This window comes from Bidens hawaiensis, unplaced genomic scaffold (genome assembly GCF_021521415.1).
Source record: "Bidens hawaiensis isolate Kalapana, Puna unplaced genomic scaffold, B.hawaiensis_p1.1 tig00013130_1, whole genome shotgun sequence".
Lineage (NCBI taxonomy): Eukaryota > Viridiplantae > Streptophyta > Magnoliopsida > Asterales > Asteraceae > Bidens > Bidens hawaiensis.
In genome coordinates this window covers 6263-29935 of record NW_027492111.1, presented here as the reverse complement: position 1 = coordinate 29935, position 23673 = coordinate 6263, and the positions used below count along the sequence as shown (strand labels likewise).

Genomic DNA, 23673 nt, shown 5'->3' with positions numbered 1-23673 from the left:
AGGGACGTCTGCGCAGTTCAACCCGCAAAACTCCTTAACGGACGTCTGCGCGGTTGAACCCGCAAGACTTAACTAAAGGAACGTCTGCGCAGAAACCAACTGGATCAGCAGGACCCACCACGCTCAGAGACGTGACGTCCTCACGTGCGGTACGCAAGCTGTCCCCGCAGGAAACGCCTCCCAATGGTTTCCAGGTACTCCGCCTGTTCCCGCAGTTACGGATACCGGCCATCAGGGAAGGCTACCCGCGCAGCATGGCTACACGCACAAGGCTTAACTCTCATAATAATTCAGCAGTCACCTGAAGAAGGAATGAGCAAGCCGGGAACAGTCCCGCACAAAGGCGGGAGGGGGAATACTCCCGCCCAAATGAGCCAGTCCGTACGATACTGAGGATCTTTTGTACTGTACCTGACGAGGTATGGGCAAAAGATCTGACCAAAGATACGACAGCTCATTGACAACAGTATGGCGAGCAGCATGCTCTTGTACTGTATGTCACTATTAGCCGCTACCTACTCACCAACTCCTGACATACCACGTGCATAGCCTGTAGTTGGTGGAAAAGGAATAGTACACAGCAGGCCTGGTCACTATCAGCCGCTGCCTACCCACCAACTACCAGCATGGCACGTGCGTAGGCCACAGTTGGTTGAACAGGAATACTATTCAGCAGGCTACACCTCCTTGGAAACCTACATTCGGCTATAAATACCCCAAATGGTATGATCATCAGATCTTATCTTGTATCTTACATATTATACCTGATATCTGCTCTAGCAATCTCTTAATATACATTTATATTTAAAGAGCAATATAGTCTGATTCTCACGCCGGAGGGTGGTCACAAGGAGGAACCCCCCCTTCTCAGTGACGAGCTCACGGTGTCTGTTTTGCAGGTTATCAGAAGAACCATCTTTGCCGGGTCTAACCCCTCGTGGGAAACATCTATTCAACCCCCAGGTTACCCGTAATCTGCCCGGGGTCCGGTTAGTGTTTCTTCAGGTATGCTTACATATTTAATATCATATCAGTTACAATTTTACCACAAAACCAACCCACTACAATGATACCCTTATGTAATGGCACAATTTACAGGTCTAGCTTTGGTTGCTTCATCTTGATGTAAGCAAGGTTTTTCCTTTTATTTTTAAGATCTGATAATGTAGGATTTGAATCAATGATCACATGGGTAGGTGAAAATTATTGGTGTTACACGTGGCCCTTGTTCTTATTCAACTAAATATTCAATTGTAATACTGTTTTCAAGTCCCAATCAGAGTCCTTTTATGTCCCAACAGTCATAAAGCAACACAAAACATATTCAGAAAGGATGCATTTATACAAAAATCTGAATGTAACATGAAACTGGAAACTAGAACTACCCTTTTCAAGATGTGTCAAATCAACACCATACCATTTTCTTTGAATCTTTGCCATACAAAACACACACAATCAATACAACTTCATGAAACCATAGTACTTGCCTTATACCATGTATGCAATGATGATAACATAACCACATGACAACATACCATATGAAGCCTTCAAACATTCTTAATTCTTATATCTATCTACAAACAATATTCAAGATGCAAAAAAAAAAATGCCATTTAATCATTACGTATGCAAGAAACTTGAAATCAAGAATGGGTTGTTATATACAAACACCATCCCCATGGTGTGTGAATAAGGCTATACGGCACGTATAGGGCCTATACGAGTCGTATACGCCTAACTTATTAACATGCATACGGAGGTGACAGTGTGACAGCTTTTTACAGTCTATACGAGCTGTATAGACATTCTTGTTCGTAGACCCTGTACGAGCCGTATAGGGTCTATACGACTCATATAGACTGCATGTCTTTTATAAACGCATTGACAAACGTAATTATTTTTATGGCAGTTATATTTCAAAAGCTTAGATAACTCACATGGACGTCAACCAAAATGGATTGCATGACCATATAAAAAGTCGTTATCCAAAAACACTCATGTTGTTCGTATGTTTTTATGTATATAGCAAAATGTTTACTTTTAAATTTCGTGTTTCTATTTTGTAAACAACTCGGATATTATTTTTAATATTTTGCAATTAAAAAAAACTATACGAGTCGTATAGCCCCTATACGGCTCGTATAGGGGCTATACGATACAAATAAATGAAATCCGACACTCCTGACTTGAAAATGACTTGACACTACACCTATATGAGTCGTATAGACCCTATACGACTCATATAGGCTTTGAATAACCTACTTGGTGTATGAATAACCTAAGCCTTCAAAGTAACCGGAAACAATCAAACAAATCTCAAAGATTTATGAGTATTTTGAGTTATAATATAAATAAACTCTTTCAACCTGTCTGTTCTAAATAAATATATTGCTTTCTTTTTAGACAACATCAGCCAAGTTATTACTACTTTCAACTGTCATCTGTATACCATAAACTCACATATCATTTGAAGTCAAATATTACCATCAAGAAAGCAAAAAAGAACAATTTTAGTACACGAAAAGGGCCAAACCGAACCAGATTCCGACATTCTGTCCTCACGATTCAACTTTCCGATCCAAACATTTTGAGCGTCCCGCTTCAACTCAAGAATCCAATATTTCAACAACCATCACGAAAACCCTTTACCGAGCTTCTGAATCGAACAAAACATTTTCCGCCTGGACCCAACCGCATTAATCCCCATATCTTTAAGATCCTCCAACGTCAACAACGGCAAAACCTCATCATCAACCTCATGAACCTCGAAAATCGAGAAATACCTACCCAACCCCAACTGATTCAGCCAAACCCTCACCCCATTCCTCTCCAAATTACTATTATTCCAATTCCTCGCATCCGTATCCGACGGCCCGTCCAATTCAACCCCATCCGAAGCCCGAACCCTAACCCCATCTCTATCCCGGTTCGCATAATCCATGGAAAGATTCAAACTTTGATCCTTCAATTGACTCCCGGACCCATCACGATCATAATCCGAGTACCTACCGGCATCATCGAAATCATCTTCCTCACCAAACTTGTCATCTCCATCGTCCATCTTCGACCCCCAATTTGTTCTCACTCTTTTCGTCGAAATCGAAAACCCCCTTTTCGGTTTCGCTGTATCCCTAACCTTCCATCCGCCAATCGGACCACAACCCAAATGATTATTATTATTATTATTAACATTACTAGCATTATTACCTAACTTTCCGGCGTCTTTATCTTCAATTCCGGCATCTAGGGTTTCGCAATTCTCAACACCAGAGAGATTCATGAGCTGTCGAGTTTTGGTGGCTTTTGAATCCTTTGAATTGTATCTCCATTGTTGTGGTTTGCTTCTTCGGTGATTATCGTACGAGGGTTGATCTCCGATTTCGCCTAATCGGACGCTCGGTCGCCGTTGTCGTTTGAGTGGGCCGGCGGCGGGTTCTGCCGGGATGGTCGCCGGATCTAAGCCGCCACAGGCGCCGCCGTTAACCTGCAGGTCCATCGGTGGTTGAAGTTCCGCCATATTTTTGGTGGAGAGAGTAGAGTGATTTAGGTGTGTGACACGTTTGTTTGATTTCGCATCAAATGATATACCCTTCCATTAAATGGTATAAAATCATAATTAGGTTAGTTTGCTATCATACCCGTACTAGCTTATACCCATTTTATATTTTTTAATATTTGATGTCGGTATCAAAAATATTTAATTTGGTACAGGTACTATAGGCAACTTCAGTAAATACCATTTCAAATTTCCCATTTTGATTGCAAAATTTTTTCTTTGGTATTGTTCAGTGTTCTAAGGTGTAATCCGATAGTGGTACCGAAATATTCGTTACTATTTGCTCATCCCTGATTAGATCTCACAACTTAGTCCACTATTCACATTTTTATATTTTTATTATATAAGTATAATCAGGTTGATTAAAAAAACGATGTGATACTTTTTAGTCAGTTACTACTTACTAGGCCTCTAAATGAACCGATTGTTGAGTAAACTGTTCGATGGAATATTTCTTTCTGTTTATTTGTTTAATAATGAACAAACATGAACAAAATATTCTGTTCATTTAATTAAACTAACAAACATGAAGTGTAAGAATAAATATATTTTATATATTTATTTATATGGCCATCATTATCATTTATATAATAATAGATCAAAATAATTAAATTATATCTTATTATATTAGTTTGGTAATTGTTGATGGGTCATATTACTATTACTAGCTAATAAAGGGTTTCACCTTAGGTGTATATAAAGAGCGATAAAGATTAACATCATAACCTAACCACACACACATAACAATTTTATGTGTCTCCTATATTCTAAAACCGGGTTCCTCTCAAGAACCCCAACATCATCCTTAACTAGACATCCTAAAGGGGAACTCGGCCAAAATGATAACTATATCGTCTAAATCCTTCTTCGATACGATTATCACTCTTCATGTTGTAACATGTACGCATATGATTAATGGGTTTATCATATTATCATGTTTTCCATCATCACCATGAGGAATTGATCAACATGTGGTATCAGAGCGATGTTGTTTAATCGGTTCTTCATGGTTTTCATTAATCTGGATTTAAACCGGAAGACATGAATCTAAAGTTTTGATAAACCCTAATTTCAATTTTTATTATGCTTGTACTTATTGAAAGCGGTTTATATATAAACTATTTAAAAATTTTAAAACCCGATTTCACACTAAAAAACATGTTAAAAAATTGATGGTTTTTCGGTGATTTTCTTCATGTTTATCATGGGCTTTTTTTATAATAATACATATTTTGGTTAAAATTCTGATTATGATTGTGTTTTTCTTAAAATAATTGGATAAACAAATCTCCAAAGATTTTTTGAAATTTGAATAATTATTAAGAATATAAATTTCAAATTAAACAAATCTTGAAGATGAAATTAATCTCTAACAATTTGAACCAAAATATAAATAAATAGACACCCAAGAGTTAGTTAATATTTTTTATAACTACTTTTATACACATCAAGTTTTTGGCGCCGTTGCCGGGGATTCTTGGTGATTGCGTTTATTAGCTTTGATAAGACTTACTTGCTATACCCGTGCTATTTGTTTTGTTTTTGAGTCATAGGAGTAAGTAATTTTATTTTATTGTTAATTTTTTCTTTTGGTTTTTTTTTCAGGTCCGTTTTGAGTCGTAGGAGTTAGGTTAATATAGTTTAGTTTAATTGTTTTAAATTGGTATATATTTATTTAATATGTTGTTTATTTTACTATTATTTGGTGCTCGTGATCCTTTTTTGTTTAAGTTTATCTTTACAGTGACTTCATGGAGTATTACAACATGAAACCTAAATTTTGCCTGGTGTTTGATAAGACGGGGAATGTTATCGGTTGTAAAGACTCATCTGGTGCAATGATGGATTACATACAAAATCCAGAAGAGATATTAATGGATTTCTTACGTGTCATTTACAGCATTAATGCAAATGCACCCCTTTCGAATGTTATAGAGGATTTTCAGCTAGGCTTAAAGAGTCAAAATTTAGTGAGTTGATCGAGTTTAAGGATGTTGGGTTAAAGAATCAAACAGATGAATGCATTCCCTTTTGGGAGGATGAGTTTAGGGATGAATTTGGTCAAAATTTAGTGGGTTTAGCCGATATGGATGAGAAAGATTTTAACCCCGGAAAGAAACCTTGAAGAGCTTGAAGTATTGTTATTCGGGGAGCCAGATAAGAAATTAAACATCAAAGAGGAATCACAAGAGATATCCGAAGAATTGAAGAATAAAGAACTGCATCTCATTATGAAACATCATCCGCATATGCGCGGTAAAGCTGACAGGTTTTTGGAAATATTCGTTCGTGGATCGCCATGTAAATCAAGAGCCCCAAGAAGGAGGATATCTAGACTAGGGTGTCACACCCCAACCTAAGGCGAAAATGCCGGGGCGTGATCCGATTGCTCACAGCTTGAAGATACTATCATGAATATAAATGACAATATCTATTTAATTATTTTATTTCAAATTATACACATAATATCCAATTATAGCAAAACAATTCAAAATAAATAAATATAATAAATTTAAATTATGTTTGTCTTCATTAAATCCTATGGTCTCGTCTAAATATCCACACTTCATTCTTCAGTTCACATAATAACCTGCATATGCGTAGAAAATGGAAAGAGTTTGCAAACATAAAGTTGAATGAGATTATCACTAGTTTTACAATGAATACGAGTTCGAAAAATTTGAGATGTTACAGTCTCCCCTACTTTAGGAAATTTCGTCCCGAAATTAAGGAAAACGAAAACATCATTGTTAAATAATTAAACTTTTAAGGAAAATATCATAACATAGAACTTCTAATAATCGGATCACGCCCCGACATTTCCGCCTTAGGTTGGGGTGTGACAGATTGGTATCAGAGCCGAATGTTATAAAATAGGTCGTTAGAAATTGTCCTAGCCGTATGTTAGGACCCTATACGTGCTATTTATTTGTTTATAGCTTATGTAGGTGAAGTATTTAATTTATATTTTATTATTATCTATTGTGCAAACACACACGAATTCCGAGGTTATGTCTCACTTTCAAAATAAATAAATATAATAAATTTAAATTATTTTTGTCTTCATTAAATCCTATGGTCTCGTCTAAATATCCAAACTTCATTCTTCAGTTCACATGATAACCTGCATATGCGTAGAAAATGGAAAGAGTTTGTCAACATAAAGTTGAGTGAGATTATCACCAGTTTTACAATGATATAAATAAGCATAACGTAGTAAATTGCGGTAAATGAATCAAACCATAAGCAAGTAGTTAGACCGTTTCCAAGAGAATCGGGCGTTGGTCAATAATATGAGTACCCTATACAAGGGAATACGTTGGACCCCTCCGAATTATATAAATAAATGAATATTAACACAAGTAAGCATGTAACACGTATATTTGATTAAGTCACACACAGTTACACGTTTGCTATTGTTTGATATATATACATATATAGTATGAAATAAGAATAATACGCATATGTCCACAAAACGTTTAGAAAACTTAGTAAAATAAGGGAATGATAGAACTCACCTTAGATTAAAGGCAAGTGAATACAATTAAGGATAAACGAGTTAGCGAATAAGCGAGTCGTCCACTAATGTGTTAAACGAGATAAACAATCAGAACCTAAAACTTTGGGATATGATAATACAAGTAAAAACGAACTAGTTTCCACTGGAATCAATCTGAATGGATGTTTAGAACTCTAGTTATGTCAAATTAAACGTTTAAGCGAGTTGGTACTGAACAGAATCCGAAGAGCGAGTTGGAAGTTGGGTTTTGGTCAGTAGCTTTAAAATTTCGTTACAAGAATAAAATTCTTCTGTACCGAATGTTGAATCCGATCAAAAGTATGAGAAAACGCAAAGTCAAACTTGTTGACTATTTTGCCCTTTAACGAGTTATAAACGAATTGACCACTCAACACCCTTCAACCACCGAAATTTATTGAAGGTTATTGACTAGGGAGTATGTATAAATGATTTCTAAGTTTACAAATTACCTGGAAAGTGAAAGAGTCAACCACAACGAAGAGTCAAAGGTTCAATTATAAGGAAAGTCAAACGAACAAACTTGTATCTTCAACAAATAAGCAAAAACCAAAGAGTTTGATGATGATCAGAGGAAGGTGATGGCTGAGAATCAATATTAAGGTTTATGGAAGTTTGTGGCAGGAGAATTATGATGTGTTTATATTGAATAAGCAAAAACAAACCATATTTAGTGTGAGGATGAAGCAGCGGAGCAGTATACTTTTATGTTTATTTATTTGCTGTTGATATTCATGTTTTATTTATATTGGTTGTGTTGGTTGGCTTGGTAAAAACACTTTAATTTCTTAATATCTATCAAATTGGTTTATTTGATAAGATAAATTATTAGATATGATTTGTTATATTTTTTCCGTTTCCGTTCGTGTGTGAGAGAATGAGGTGTTTTTGTTGAGTACGCTCGGAGTTGGAGGGCGTTCATGGAAGAAGACTTTAAGCGTCGTATTTCATGCGCATGTTACCAGCTAAGTCTTTTCCATTATCTAGTTTGTTTAATTTTTATTTTTTTTATTTTTAGGTTTTTAGTTTTTTGTAGTCCGACTTTATTTTTATTTTTCGTCCTTATCCTTGCATTGAGGATGCTGCAAAATTTAAGTGTGGGGATAGGACACTTGAGTCGTAGTTAAGGTTTTATTTAAAAAAAAGTTAAAAAAGTTTTGAAAAAATGTCCCTTGAATATGGTTTTTTACTCCAAAATGGGAGATGATGATAATTATCGGGGAATTGGTTTTTCAAACTACTAATAACAAGATTATTTATAAAAGAAAACGCACTTAACTTGGGATGTGTCGGTAGGCTCAGCCTTGAGAATGAAATGGCAATTTGATAGTTGGTTTTAAATCGAGAAATATGATGCTAGTGGGAAATATGTTAGTCCATGGAAAATATGAGATGAAAGGTGCAAAGGCCCCGTTCCCGGTGCCCCACATTTGTCGTTGGATTTACTCATAACACAATTCTAAATATCAGAGTGAATTAAAACTTTCGCAGAATAATTAAAAACATCAACCTATGTATTACAAAACACAAATCTTGTCTTAACACAAGTTAACTTGTCATAAACATGTAACATTTCGAGTTTTCAGTATTTGTAATAATATTCTTTTCATCGAATTTCGAACTTATTAGGATCCTTATTGTTAATAATATTAAGTAATTATAAGTATTTATGAATTATATTTTCACTTTATTCCCTTTATATTTCCTAAGCTAGTTATTCTCTGATTTAACTTTAAAAACAATCAAAATTTAAACAGTTAATGAAGTTCAGGGGCTAAAGTTGTAAAAAAAAGAAACATTCCACCTTGAGCCCAGAGCGCCGCGCGGCTGGACCACCCCTAGCCGTCGTTCAATGCCACCTAGTAGCTATGCAGGTTTGTTTAATTTATTATTGATTCCTAGTTCGTTTTTGGTCCGAAATCGCTTAGTTTAGGACATAATCGAGTGAATTAAACCCCAAGAAATCCCCCAAAGCCTAGATACATGTCCATATTCATTAACCCTTGTCCAAGAACGAATTTTACTAATTTTAATGTTGATTTGATCATTAAAACTCGATTCGGTTTCTTAAACGATTGAATAACCATAAATAGTTCGTTTTAGTGTTTATTGTCACACCCCAACCTAAGGCGGAAATACTGGGGCGTGATCCGATTGCTCACAGCTCGAAGATACTATCATACATAAAATGTGATAATATCTAATTAATTATTTTATTAAAAATAAATACACACAATATCCAAATAGAACAAACAATTTAAATACATTAACGTAAGCTCAAATAATGATTATCTTGTTTATATCCTAAGGTCTTGTCTAAGTGTCCAACTTCAATATTTAATACAAAGCATCCTGCATATGTGTAAAAAATGGAGTTTTTCATCAACACATGTTGAGTGAGATGGTCACCAATTTTGACACAACAAATAGTTATATAATGAATAATAAATGATAAATATTAAATACACAAACAAACATATGTGATAGTAATCAATAAAATCATAACAACATATATCAACCATAAACACAACCAAATACGTGCTAGTGTGCCAATAAATCGTTGCCAAGAGAATCGGGCATTGATTACGATGACTAAAATTGTCGTTTTACCTTCGCCAAGCGAATCGGGCTCCGGTTACTAAGACGGTCGTGTGATCATACTAATGAGAACCCTAAACAAGGGGATATGTTGGACCTCTCCGACAATGATAGAATATACACATAAGCAAATTGCAATTAGCAAATAGCATTTAATTTATATACACACAATGATTATGTTTGCGAGTTTGTGTGTGTGTGTGTGTGTGTATATATATATATATGAAAGAAAATATGAATAAGTACGCACACGTCTCCAAAATGTTTGAAACAGTGTATAAAAAGGGGAATGATCAAACTCACTTTAGATTAACGACAAGCGATTAATAAATGCGATTAAACGCGCTAACGAATAAGCGAGTCGTCCACTACACGTCAAATGTTATAAACAATCAGAATATGAATCTATGAGATATGATAATACAATTAAAAACGAACTCGTGGCCGCTAGAATCAATCCAAACGGACGTTTAGAACTCTAGTTATGTTTGTTTTAAGATTTAAGCGAGCTGGTACTGACCAGGATCCGAACAGCGTGTCGGGAGCCAGGTTTTGGTCAGTAGCATTGAAATTACAATATGAGAATAAAAGTCTTCTGGACCGAACGTTGAATCCGACCAGAAGTATGAGAAAACGGATAGTCAAACTTGTTGACTATTTTGCCCTTTAACGAGTTTTAAGCGAATTGACCAGTCAACACCCTTCAACCACCGAAATTAATTGAAGGTTATTGACTAGGGAATATATATGAATGATTCTACAGTTTACAACTTACCTGGAAAGCGAAAGAATCAAGAGATATGATGAGTCAATGATCTACACGCATGCAAAGTCAAACGTCTAAGAGTATATCTTCAACCAAATAAGCAAAAACCGAGAAGAATGATGATGAACAAAGGGTAGGATGGCTGAGAAGGCTCCTCTAGGGTTTGTGTAAAGTCTTTCGGTAGGAGAGGGTTGTTTATATAAGAATAGCAAAAACGAACAATATTTGGAAGATTTACTCGTTTAAGTAACAAAATAGGATTTTAATGAGAATATCTATGAAATAAACCAGAGATTTCATGATTGATTAATAAGTTAAGAGTATGGACTTGTATTTTGGTTAATATCCCTTTCTTGGATCTTAATTCACTCGATTTATGCCTAAAATAAGCGATTTACATGCTAAAAACGAACTAGGAAACGAAATAACTTAAACGATATGATCAGAGTCCCCATAGCACCACGTGGTGGGGGAAGGCCACCCCATCACTTGGTGCTCCGGCTAAAATAAGAGAAAATTCATTTTTGACGCTTTTAGTCCTTGTAGTTTAAGAATTGGATAAAAGCGTCAAAAACGAATTTTCTATTAAACTACAAGGACTAACCCTAATAGACCTCCTCCAGCCGTCACTCATCTCTGCCTTTTATCATCTTGCTCGGCTTTTTATTTTGCATTGAAGATACAAGTCTAGACGGTTGACTTTGCTTGCTTTGGGATCTTTGACTCTTCGTTTCTCTTGATCCTTTCACTTTCCGGGTAAGTTGTAAACTAAGATATAGTTCATACATATTCCCTAGTCAATAACCTTCAATCAATTTTGGTGGTTGAAGGGTGTTGGCTGGTCAATTCGTTTAAAACTCGTTAAAGGGCAAATCAGTCAACAAGTTTGACTTTATGTTTTCTCATACTTCTGGTCAGATTCAATGTTCGGTCCAGAAGACTTTTATTCTCGTAATGAAATTTTAAGAGCACTGACCAATACCTGTCTAACGACTCACTGTTCGGATTCTGGTCAGTACCAGCTCGCTTAAAACTTAAATATAACATAACTTGAGTTCTAAACGTCCGCTTGGGTTGATTCTAGTGGAAATGAGTTCGTTTTTGCTTATATTATCATATCTCAAAGTTTCAGGTTCTGACTTGTTAATCTTGTTTGACGCGTATTGGACGACTCGCTTATTCGTTAACTCGCTTATTTGTATTTATATTCATTTGTCTTTAATCTAATGTGAGTTTTATCATTCCCCTATTTTACTAAGTTTTTTAAATGTTTTGGGGACATATACGTATCTCATATTACACACACACACACACACACATATATATATATATATCAAACAATAGCAAACGTGTAATTGTGTGTGATTAATCAAATATACTTGTTATGTGCTTACTTGTTTATGTGTGTATTCATATTCGGAGAGGTCCATCATATCCTCTTGTATAGGGTTATCATGCTATTGACCAATGCCCGATTCGCTTGGCAACATTCTTCTTATTATTTGCTCATGGTTGATTTACTGGTGCCCGATTCACTTGGCAATGGTTTAATTGACAACTTATTTGTTCATGGTTTGATTCATTTACCGCATTTATCACGTTTTGCTTATTTATTTTATTTATTATATTAAAATTATTTTATTGCAAAACTGGTGATAAACTCACTCAATATGTATTGTTGACAAATTCTGTTTTCTATGCATACGCAGGTTGTTATTGAATTGAAGTTGAAGTATGGACACTTAGAAAGACCTTAGGGTTTTATCAAAGACAAACATAATTTAAAGTTGTTGTTTTCATTTGTTTGAATTGTTTTGCTATATTTGGATATTGTATGTACATTTGGAAATAATTAACTTAATAGATATTGTCACATTATATTTATGATAGTATCTTCGAGCTATGAGCAATCAGATCACGCCCCGGTATTTCCTCCTTAGATTGGGGTGTGACAGATTGGTATCAGAGCCGAAGATTATAAGATAGGTTGTTAGAAATTGTCCTAGTCATATGCTTAGGACCCTATACGTGCTTATCTGAACTGCCTTATGTGCTATTTATTGTTTACAGCTTATATTGGTTAATTATTTTATTGTATTGTATCTTATTTATTTATTGCACACACACACACGAATTTCGAGGTTACGCCTAACTTTCAAAATATTTTTAAATCCTCTTATTTTTGGTAGAATTGCGTTTTATTGTGGGAAATTCCACCAGAATTCCCGTGTTTTGTTTCGCTCCTTCACCTTGAAGTATGGGGGTATGACAAATGTCGTACAACCATAACTTTAAGTGGTACACGTAACCGGCTAAACGGTTGCGTGGTAAACATAACAGGCTAAACAGCTACACTTTTTTTATAAAACCGAATTCACGGTGATTCGTGGCTAAATTCGGAAAACTTCCAAAATTGTGTTTTTAATTATTTTTAAATTATTTGATTTGTTGATTCGATATTTAGTTGGGTCGGTAAAATGCCGTGTAACGCTCATGGTCCGACCAACACCATTGATTTGATAATTCGTTAATTAGTTGGGTCAGTTAAACGCCATGTACATGCTCATGGGCTCACCAACTCAATCGTTTGTTACTTGTTATTTTAATTGGGCCAATAAATTGCCATGGAATGCGCATGGGAGGCCAATGTCACACCCCAACCTAAGGCGGAAATGCCAGGGCGTGAGCATGATTGCTCATAGCTTGAGGTAATTATCATACAATAATGGTGACAATATCTAATAATTTATTTAATAAATTCCAATCACAATATCAATAAATAGGCAAATAATCCATAACAATATCTCATAACAAAAATAGAAATAATCCAAATAACTTAAATTAAATTGTTCTTGATAATAAAGCCTATAGTCTCATCTAGCAATCCAATACTCCATCCTTAGTTCAAGCGATAACCTGCATATGCATAGAAAATAGAATAGTTTTGTCAACAATAATGTTGAGTGAGCAAGTCATCAGTTTTGCAATGATATATATATATATATATATAGGGACCGCTATTGTACAAATTAATTTTTCATACTCATCGTGCGAACCAAACAAACTTTCAATTGCAATTATGTAAATACTTCAAATATCCCTTTCCACATAAAAACCTAGTTTCTTCGATATCAAAACAGAAAAACCCCAAACATATTCTCTCCAAACCCTAACAATTCTTTCAAAACTATCTACAATCACCGATCAATTTCATTTTTCAGACGCTAAATCATTCAATAAAGATGACAAACAAAGGTAAATTTCATTTTGTTGGTCATATGTTTGAGTGTTCGTATAGCTCGGGTTTAGGTCAAGAAAAATTGATTACATATCTCTAATGTTTGATGCATTTTCTACACATAAATACAGATACGGATAAATGAATCAACAGATACAGATTATAGTGAACGAAAAAGTAAGCAATATCATGATAGACCTGCTCTTCGAGCCGCAATGGGTAATTACTCTGTTTGCTGCTTTTATAACCTTTTCAAGTAGTGTAATTATCATAGTTGCATGCAGCGAGCCTGTTTAGTATTTTTGTAATTTTAAAACCGTTGATAGCGTAATTACAGATAGTGCATAGAGTAATTAGCTGTTTTTTTGTCTGTTTATGGCTTTGTGTAGTCTGTTCTTAGGATGTAGTGTAATTATTTTCATGACTAGAGTAATTTTCATAGGTGTAGTATTTGTTTGATATATAGTGTATCTAGTATGTATAAGTAGAGTAATTAATAACATGTTTCTAACTAGTTGTTTTTTGTGTGTAATTTGCCTGTTTATGGCTTTGTGTAATCTGTTTTTAGGATGTAGTGTAATTATTTTCATGACTACAGTAATTTTCATAGTTGTAGTAGTTGTTTGATATATAGTGTATCTAGTATGTATAAGTAGAGTACTTAATAACATGTTTCTAACTAGTTGTTTTTTGTGTGTAATTTGCCTGTTTATGGCTTTGTGTAGTCTGTTCTTAGAATGTAGTGTAATTATTTTCATGACTAGAGTAATTTTCATAGTTGTAGTAGTTGTTTGATATATAGTGTATCTAGTATGTATAAGTAGAGTAATAAATAACATGTTTCTAACTAGTTGTTTTTAATGTTAATTAAATAGTGAAACGAAGGAAAAGTGAAAGAATATCCATAAAAATGGCTTGTAGATATTCCAATGATAAATCATCACCTATTGTTTTAGGTGATGATGGAGAAGAAACTACCAATGTAAAGATCAGAGTACCAAAAAAGGCTACCGATAAAGGAAAGGTAGTTAAGAAGGATATGGTAAAGAAGGATTTAGGAAAGAAACAAAAGAAGGATGTGGGGAAGAAGGATGTAGGGAAGAAGCGGAAGCAGTTGGTTGACTCAGATGATGATTTTGAATCACCTAACAAACGATCTAGGAGAAGGATTCCAGAGCCAATCCCTAGGAAGCCATTTAGGGATTTTGAAAACAAGAGGCTGAAATTACGCTGCAACCCGGGAAAGTTCATTAAATCATTATCTGAAGAACAAACTAAAGCAGTGAAAGAAATGGGATTTGAGAGTATACTATCCTTCAACATCGTTGCTCCTCCTACGCGTTTAGTACTGGCTACTCGTGAATTATGATGAAGACAGAAATGAGCTCAATATAGGAAATCGTATAATCAAAATAACACCGTCACTTATAAAGGAATGCATGGGGATTCCGATGGGTTCTTTAAGAGTTCTTGAAAAAAACAAACTAAGAAAAGGTGCTGATGATAGAACAGATGAGTTCAAAAACCAATTTGAAGAAACTAGGATAAGTGTTTACAAAGTGAAATAGATTGTTGAAAAAACTTCAAAAGGTGGACGGCTTTTTAATACAAACTTTCTGGTCATATTTACAACTATGCTGGGATTAATAACCCAATCATCAACTGTCAATCAAGGGTTCATTAGATGGATTGAAAAGGATTCAGATATATGCAACATGAATTGGTGTGTATACATGATTGAATTATTAAATAGAACAAAAAGAGCTTGGAGGGGTGTTAATGATCAATATTGTGGGCCAATATCGTTACTACTGGTATGATGTAATAATAGAAGTAACTTATAATATACATTATTAAGGTCTCTATATTGAAAAAAAATGTTTATTTATGTATGATAGTTACTGTTTGCACATGAGTATCAAAAAGGGCATGGGATTAAAGTTCAAACACCTGCAATAAAGTATATCACAAAACAACAGTGGATGAAATAGAAGAAGCACTTTTTAAAGTTCTTGATGAAGATGAAGACGAAGGAAAAGACGGAAATGAAATGGAAAACAAGAATGAAGTGCAAAATGAGAATGAAGTGGAAAACGAGATTGAAGATGGAACTTATAATGAAAATGAAGGTACATTTTCACTTAATTTTGTACATAACTACACTATCGTTAAACATGTTAATGAGTGTTGTTTCACTTAATTTTGTAGATGATGATTACCACTCACTAAAATTGGGATTTACAGTTGGAACAAACACGCAAAAATATATCGATGGCTGGATTACTACACCAATGGAATTAAAATTAATAGGAGTCTCAGCCTACTTGGGCTCAAACTACAGAAAGGGGTGCAGTCAGAGTTCTAAAGAAGAAGAAAAGGTAAATATTTACACTAAATAATATTATAATTACAAATGAAAAATATGTAAAGATTGCATTTAATATTGTAGACTTAGATAAATAAAATGAACAAAAATCTTGGAAAATTCAAGAAGATGGTGGCTGATATAAAAGAAATGGTCAAAGAAGGAGAATCTAACTATTGGTTGAACGATGAGATCAAAGAAATGTGTAACAATTGGAAAAAGGAAATTTTCTGGAAAGAAGTTTTCGAAACTGAAAATGTTGAAGATAGAGATATTGGCCATGGTATGAATGAAGATGTTGAGAATGTGATTAGTTTGAAGGATGATGGTGTGGACGCTGATGACGGTGTAGAATTGGCAGGTATGAGATTATTATAATAACTAAATATGTTCAACTCAAAATAATTACTCTACACCTAAAATAAATATTTTTTTGATAATGTTGAAAGGAACAAATGTTCAAGATCCTCGCGAGGAAGTGGGAACTGTTAAAGACTGCGGTGATATTGTAGGCGAAAACACTGAGACTATAGCTATGAATGTTGAGCATGATGGATCATTATAAGGTATGAAATTATGATAAACCTAGTATGTTTTGATTCAAATAATTACTCTACAAAAATAAAAAGATACGATTTTGATAATATCGAAGGAACAAATGTTCAAGATCCTCCCAAGGAAGCGGGAAATGTTATAGATGGCGGTGGAATTGTAGGCGGAAACATTGAGTCTGTTGCTGTCAATGTTGAGCATGGTGGAGCATTGGAAGGTATGAAATTATGATACAACTAATATGCTTTGATTCAGATAATTACTCTATAAAAATAAAAATATACGATTTTAATAATGTCGAAGGAATAAATGTTCAAGATCCTCCCGACGAGGCAGGAACTGCTAAAGATGGTGTTGAAATTGTAGGCAGAAACATTGAGACTGCTGCTGTGAATGTTGAGCATGGTGGAGCATTGGAAGGTATGAAATTATGATACAACTAATATCTTTGATTCTGATAATTACTCTACAAAATAAATATATATGATTAATTTGATAACGTTGAAGGAAAAAATGTTCAAGATCATCCTCCGAAGGAAGCGGGAACAGTTAAAGTTGGTGGTAAAATTAAAATATATATGAAGCGGAATCTAAAGCTTAATAGAAAAAAAGATGTCGGGGATGCAGGAGCAAAAGGTGAAGGTGGTGGTGCAAAGATAGGTATAAAATCATTCTACAATAAATTATGTTTAATGAAAATAATTACTTAACATTTATAATAGGTACTTAATCTATGACTTTTCTAAATACAGGGGATAAAATAGATGCCGGGAATGCAGAAGCAAGTGAAGGTGGTGCAAAGACAGGTATATAATAATCTTACAATAAAATATGTTTAATGAAAATAATTACTCCACTTTTACAATAGGTACTTGATTTATGACTTTTCTAAATACAGGGGATAATATAGATGCCGGGAATGCAGGAGCAAGTGAAGGTAGTGGTGCAAAGACAGGTATAAAATCATTCTACAATAAAATATGTTTAATGAAAATAATTACTCTACTTTTATAATAGGTAATTGATCTATGACTTTTCTAAATACAGGGGATAAAAAAAGATGCTGGGGATGCAGGAGCAAAAGGTGAAGGTGGTGGTGCAAAGACCGGTATTAAATATTTACTCTACTTTAATATCAATAACTTTTCTATAACTAAAATATACTTTTTTAATAAAGTCGAAGGTAGCAATGTTCAAGATGGTGCTAGCAAGGAAAGTAAAAATGTTGATGGTGGTGCAAAGACGGGTATAAAATAATTTTATTGGTTTAATGAAAATAATTACTCTACTTTTATAATAGGTAATTAATCTATGACTTTTCTAAATACAGGGGATAAAAGTTTTGGGTTTGATAAATGGGCTGCTGAAAAGGATCCATGGAATTTAGTAGCTAAAAAATCTCCTTGTATGTAATCACTATACAGACTAATTATTACTCTACGGCTATAAATAATTACTCTACAACTAAATTATGTGTTTTGACATTGTTGAACATTTCCTTATATGTTATTAGGTGGCAAACCATTAGAAGTTGATGTAGCGTCAGTGGTAACAAATTTACCATTTCTTCAAAAAACAAACCTTGAATCAGAAAAGACCCCCGAGGGAAAAGCAATTGAGAAAAGAATACCGAAACTAACCTCAGCATTTAAATCGCCGTATGTTAAACGCCATGTTGAGTTGGGGCCAAAGTTCTCAGAAGATGAAATACTTGTATCAAACTATATATTTGCTTCTATAGAAGAAATGTAAGTACTCTCCACAAATTAAGTAATTTTGGTTTTTGTTTAGTTCATCTATCTAATACTTTAAAAACACAGTGAATTTGTCTATAAGTCTGAGTATCAATCAACTGGAATGAAAGTAATGTTTGAGAGCTTACATGGAGGTGTTAAAGTTGCTACAAACCTTATAGATGCCTGGATAGAATTACTGAACAGTGAAGAAACTAGACGAGGCAGATTCTCAGTAAAAAGGCTTTTTTGCACAACATCAATGTTGGTATGTAATCAAATTACTACTAAAATTGAAACAATTTTTAAGTGCAAAAATAATTACTCTATTTATATCAACAATTACTCTATTCTTAAAATTTTAGCCTACGGATCATTATGATGAGAAGATTAATGATGAAAGTAGACTAAAGTTCTTTAAAAGCAAAATGGATGAAGTTATTCGAAAATTTAAAGGGAAAAGCTTAAGTGGAATAGACATGTTGTTTATACCAATGGTGATATCAGATCACTATTATGTTTTGGTTTTCCACTTGAACGTAGGAAAGATTGAATTGATTGATAATAGTAAAATTGGTGAAAACTTCAAGGAGAGATATAAAGATATACCAAAAATTATGGTAATACTTATTACATATATTTTAAATTATATTTAGTACCAAAGCTAAAGTCTAATATATTTTGAAAAAACTACAGAGAAATACATTGTGCAGCTACTTACAATCCTAGAGATACAAAATTCATAACAAGTTAAGAGTTGTGGAAATGCCCTGGAGGACCGAGAGAAACAAGATCGACTGTGGTGTTTATTTAATGCAGCATATGGAGACATATAAAGGTGAAGATGCATGGGTTTGTGGGTTCTCAAATGATGAAAATGCTCAACAAAAGCAAATCAACGAATTGAGGCATAAGTTTTTGTCAAAGATGCTATTATCCGACATAAACAAAGCAAAGGACGAACTTGTGAGAAAAGCATTAAAATTTGAAGGCATTGATCCAAAGGAACATGAGAAATTGAATGAGAATCGTTTGGAAAACATACAAGAGAGGCAAGAAAAGTATGCATGAATTTGATAGCTTGTATGAATTTGAAAAAGTCTGTTTTTTTTCTTGTTTATCTGTCTGGAAAAATTTAGATGTCGCAGGTTGAATTTTGAAGCATGTAATGCTTTTGTTACACTAGAATTTGCAGCATGTAAAATTACTCTTGTTGTATGTTTTTATTACTCTAGTTATGAGATTTCCTATGTTTGTTGACTTATAAAATGGTTTGTCCAAATATCAAATTATGTTGTACAAAATAACTGTACAGGTTAAAAAGTTTATTACACTAGTCATCACAACAATTACTCTAGTTATCAAAAGAAAGTTATATTGCAAACAATTAATGTGTTAGAAAAAAAAACCTATAATTGCAGTTGTTTTTTATTATTTCAAGTATTTGTCATACCTTTTATTACATTCTGTAAAATCTTAAAAACAATATAGTATATATCTAGTATAAAACTATGGTGCGGGTGGATAAACAGGCAATTTTTCGCATGTTCTAATATCATGACCTCCCTCACCGCACACCGAGCAAGTTCTTGATCGTTTCCCAATACGACTAGCTGCTATTTCTTTTAATGATTTAATTCTTTTGTGAGAACCGCGCTCTTTATTTCTAATACCAATTGGAACTCGAATAGTAAACGTTGACGGTTGATCATATCCAAGAAGAGAAGCCAACATATAATTTTTCTTTAAAATTGGTTTAGCTTGGGAACCCTCTTCTGCCTTTCCCCTTATGCCATCAATTTGATCTCTAACTTTGCTTAATGCTTCTATGTCTGTGAAAAATATATTACATATATTTTCAGTTGCAAACATTATATCACGGACAATCTCATTAGCCTTATCAATGTTGCCATTAGCAACATCTTTACCAAAAATCGAACACTTGCTTTTAACTGAAACTGCATCCCTCATCCAACGCCTCAAAATATACTTCTTTGGAATTTCATCAATCTCAAGAACTCTAAACGCAACAAAAACATGCCGACACAACAAACCATATTGCTCAAACCTTTTGCAACTACATGAAGCAGAAAAATCATTATCATCAACAATGACGGATACCTATGAAATAATAAACAGTTAGTTAAAAAAAGCTTCAATAAATAATTACTCTACTTTTAGAAATAATTACTCTACTAACAAAATTATGGTTTTATTTCAAAAAATCTATACACTACAGAATTATTTTTCTTATATATCATAATAAACATCATAATTACTCTAATTATACTCATAATTACTCTACAACTGAAAAAACAAAAAAGATCATATTTGTCACAACTAACATCATAATTTCTCTACTTATAAAAACAATTACTCTACAATAAAGACAACAAAACATTATTCATAAAAAAACACTAAAAAGTACCTGAATGCAACCTTTTCCAAAAGCTTCTTTATCTTTAACATAGATTGTTGCATTTGGTCCATCTTCAACAGTGTTAAGGGGATAACATCTGTTAATACTACAATATATTTCTTCTTGAACATCCCAAAAAATTGTCTGGGTGTATCTCTTAAGAGCATCAACCTCTAGTTCTGATTCGGTACATCCATCGGGTTTCGTATTTCTCGTGTCATGATCATTTTTTCGATGAGCATATCTTTGAGTTTCAAGAGCCATATCAAAATGACTAAAAAACTCAACAAGAGTTAGTTGTGAGTTTGAAACAAGACCAAAGAATTGATTTTGCTCTCAGACCTTGATGTAGTGTGCATAAGACCCAATAAAGGCTCATCGCGGTAATATGCTGGAATCCACATTGATCTTAAACTGAACATAGTTGATATCCAAGAATTATCAATAAGACCAAATTATTCACTATTTCATGCCACTTCATCTCAAACTCATCAGGTTCAATGGAATCTATCCAAACTGTATTACAAATATGACACTTAAAATGCTCATTGTTACACAATGCGGGCCCAACCTGAAAACAAAAGAAAGATTTAAGATCAAACTATAAAATGCTTAAAAAATAATTACTCTACTTAAAACTTTGCAGTATTATTTCTCAATCTTTACACTAATCTAACTCTACTAAAAGTTATGAGCAGATATCACAATTATTCTAGTTACTTATATATTCTAGTTATATAAATAATTACTCTACTTAAATCTAAACTCTACAACTTATAATTATTCTAGTTACACACATAATTGCTCGACTTGAGTTTTTAATCATAGTATAAAGTTATGAGCAATCTCACTAGTTAAAAAATAAATATAATTACTCTACTTACGAAAATAATTACTCTACTTATAAATAATACGAACCTTATCAGCTATTTTCTTCATGATATGCCACATGCATAATCTATGGCTGCTCTTGGTAAAAACGGATTCAATAGCTTGCTTTATAGCGGGATCTTGATCGGTAACAACAACCTTTGGTTGATGCCCAAATGCTTTCAAAAAACATGTTAGTAACCACGCATAGGATTCAATCGTCTCATTTGCAATAAGACCAGCTCCAAGATTAACATTGCGAAAATGATTATCAATTCCGGTGAATGGAACAAAAACCATCTTGTATCTGTGGACAAAAAGAATCAAAATAAAAGGAAATGTAAAATGTTTGACTCTGCAAAAAAATAAATAAAAAGGAACAAAACCTTACTTATGGTATTGAATGTTGCATCGAAAGATATTACATCACTAAAAGTCAAATAATTCTTTTTACAAACTTCGTCTGCCTAGAATAATCCAGTTAGACAACCACTCTCGTCCACAGTAAAGTACAAGGAAAAATCAGGAAGATATTCTTTCTTGTTTAATAACCGTTGAACAATCATTTCGGCATCAAATTCTCTAATATAGCAATTTATATTTCTTTTAAAAATCTTGCAGTCCGCAACAGTTACACCAATATCATCAAAACCACCATATTCTGTCCTCAAAATATTAAATGATCTAACAGGACCTAGATTTAGCGTGGATAAAGAATATAACCTCTTCAATAAACTTGTATATCTTGTATGATTTGCCACCATCAACTGTACATAATGCAATCTGCGCTAGACAACCGGTTCGAATAGAAGGCATGTTCCTAAACTTCTTTGGTTTTTTTCCTTGATGAACTTCTTCAAGAGAATCAAATTTCTTTTGTGGCTTAGATTCCTCTTTTGAACATATAAAATACTTATATTGAATAATACCATTCTTTTCAGTTTGAGAACCTTTACGTACCGAAAACCCGCCTTTATTAGCATATTCTACATAAAACTGATATGAAGCATCCAAAGATGGAAAAGTCATGCCTTCAACTGGTTTTATTGAAGAAGATACAGCAGGTATGAACTCTCTTCTAACAGTTATGTCTTCTGCTATGTTATCTACATTATAAGATCAATCAAAGGTATAATTATCTACATACAATGATTAAATATCTACAATAAGATCAAACATATAATTACACTACATATGATTAAATAATTACTCTATTTAGATTAAACAATTACACGTGCCTAGTTATACAAAGTAAAACAATTAAACTACTTATTCAATAATTACTCTATTTAGGATTAAACAATTAAACTACTTATTCAAATAACTATTCTACTTATGATCTAATAATTACTCTACTTGTGAAAATAATTACTCTAGTTATACGAAGCTAATTGAAAACGATTGATAACTTATACAAAATACGCTAAGTATAGGTAGTTCGACAAATCAATAAACTAATTGCACGATTAAACGAAGCTGATTGAAACCGATTGAAGAACTACATACCTTCAATTTCAGTGTCCATGTCTTCCGCCATTGAAGACGTCGATTAATCGATACGCGATAAGATTTGAGAAATTAAGAACAATTGATGTAGTTGCAGCTAATCTATAATGGCATTGTAATCTGTTTTTGAATTGATGGAGATTATGTGACTTATAAATCATCAGCGCTGAAGAAATTGTTTGTGTTTGATTAATTACGAAATTGCCACCGTCCAATTCTTTGATTCGCACGTTTACGAAATTGCCACCGTCCAATTGTTTGTATTTGTATCATACAAAGTGAAAACTTGTACTAAGCGTGCGCACTGAACAAAAACTGAAATTTGGGAGATGGCATAATTGTAAATAATAGTAAATTGATTCTTCACCTTCACAAATACAATCGATCGACATCTTCATCAAATTTGATCACTTCCATCAAATTGTTTCCCAAACTCCATCAAAATCGCCCGGCATCTTTATCAAATTAGTTTGATTTTAGAACTGAAATCATCAAATGAAATTGATTTAAGAACCAGCATCATGAGTCGCAC

At 33.6% G+C, this 23673-nt stretch overlaps 2 protein-coding genes across 2 annotated transcripts; both read right to left on the bottom strand.

Moving 5' to 3' along the window:
- Positions 1 to 2632: 2632 nt before the first annotated feature.
- On the bottom strand, positions 2633 to 3517 carry LOC143543529 (uncharacterized). Its single transcript, XM_077035837.1, has one exon. It carries the CDS (start codon positions 3515 to 3517, stop codon positions 2633 to 2635), a length of 885 nt encoding a protein of 294 aa, XP_076891952.1.
- Positions 3518 to 19855: 16338 nt separating this feature from the next.
- On the bottom strand, positions 19856 to 23172 carry LOC143543521 (protein FAR1-RELATED SEQUENCE 7-like). The gene is made up of 7 exons (XM_077035827.1): positions 23142 to 23172; positions 22330 to 22741; positions 21684 to 21942; positions 21239 to 21336; positions 21108 to 21179; positions 20775 to 21039; positions 19856 to 20467 (listed from the first exon to the last, which is right to left on the bottom strand). The coding sequence occupies exons 1-7, from the start codon at positions 23170 to 23172 to the stop codon at positions 19856 to 19858; spliced, it is 1749 nt and encodes a 582-aa protein (XP_076891942.1).
- Positions 23173 to 23673: the final 501 nt, after the last annotated feature.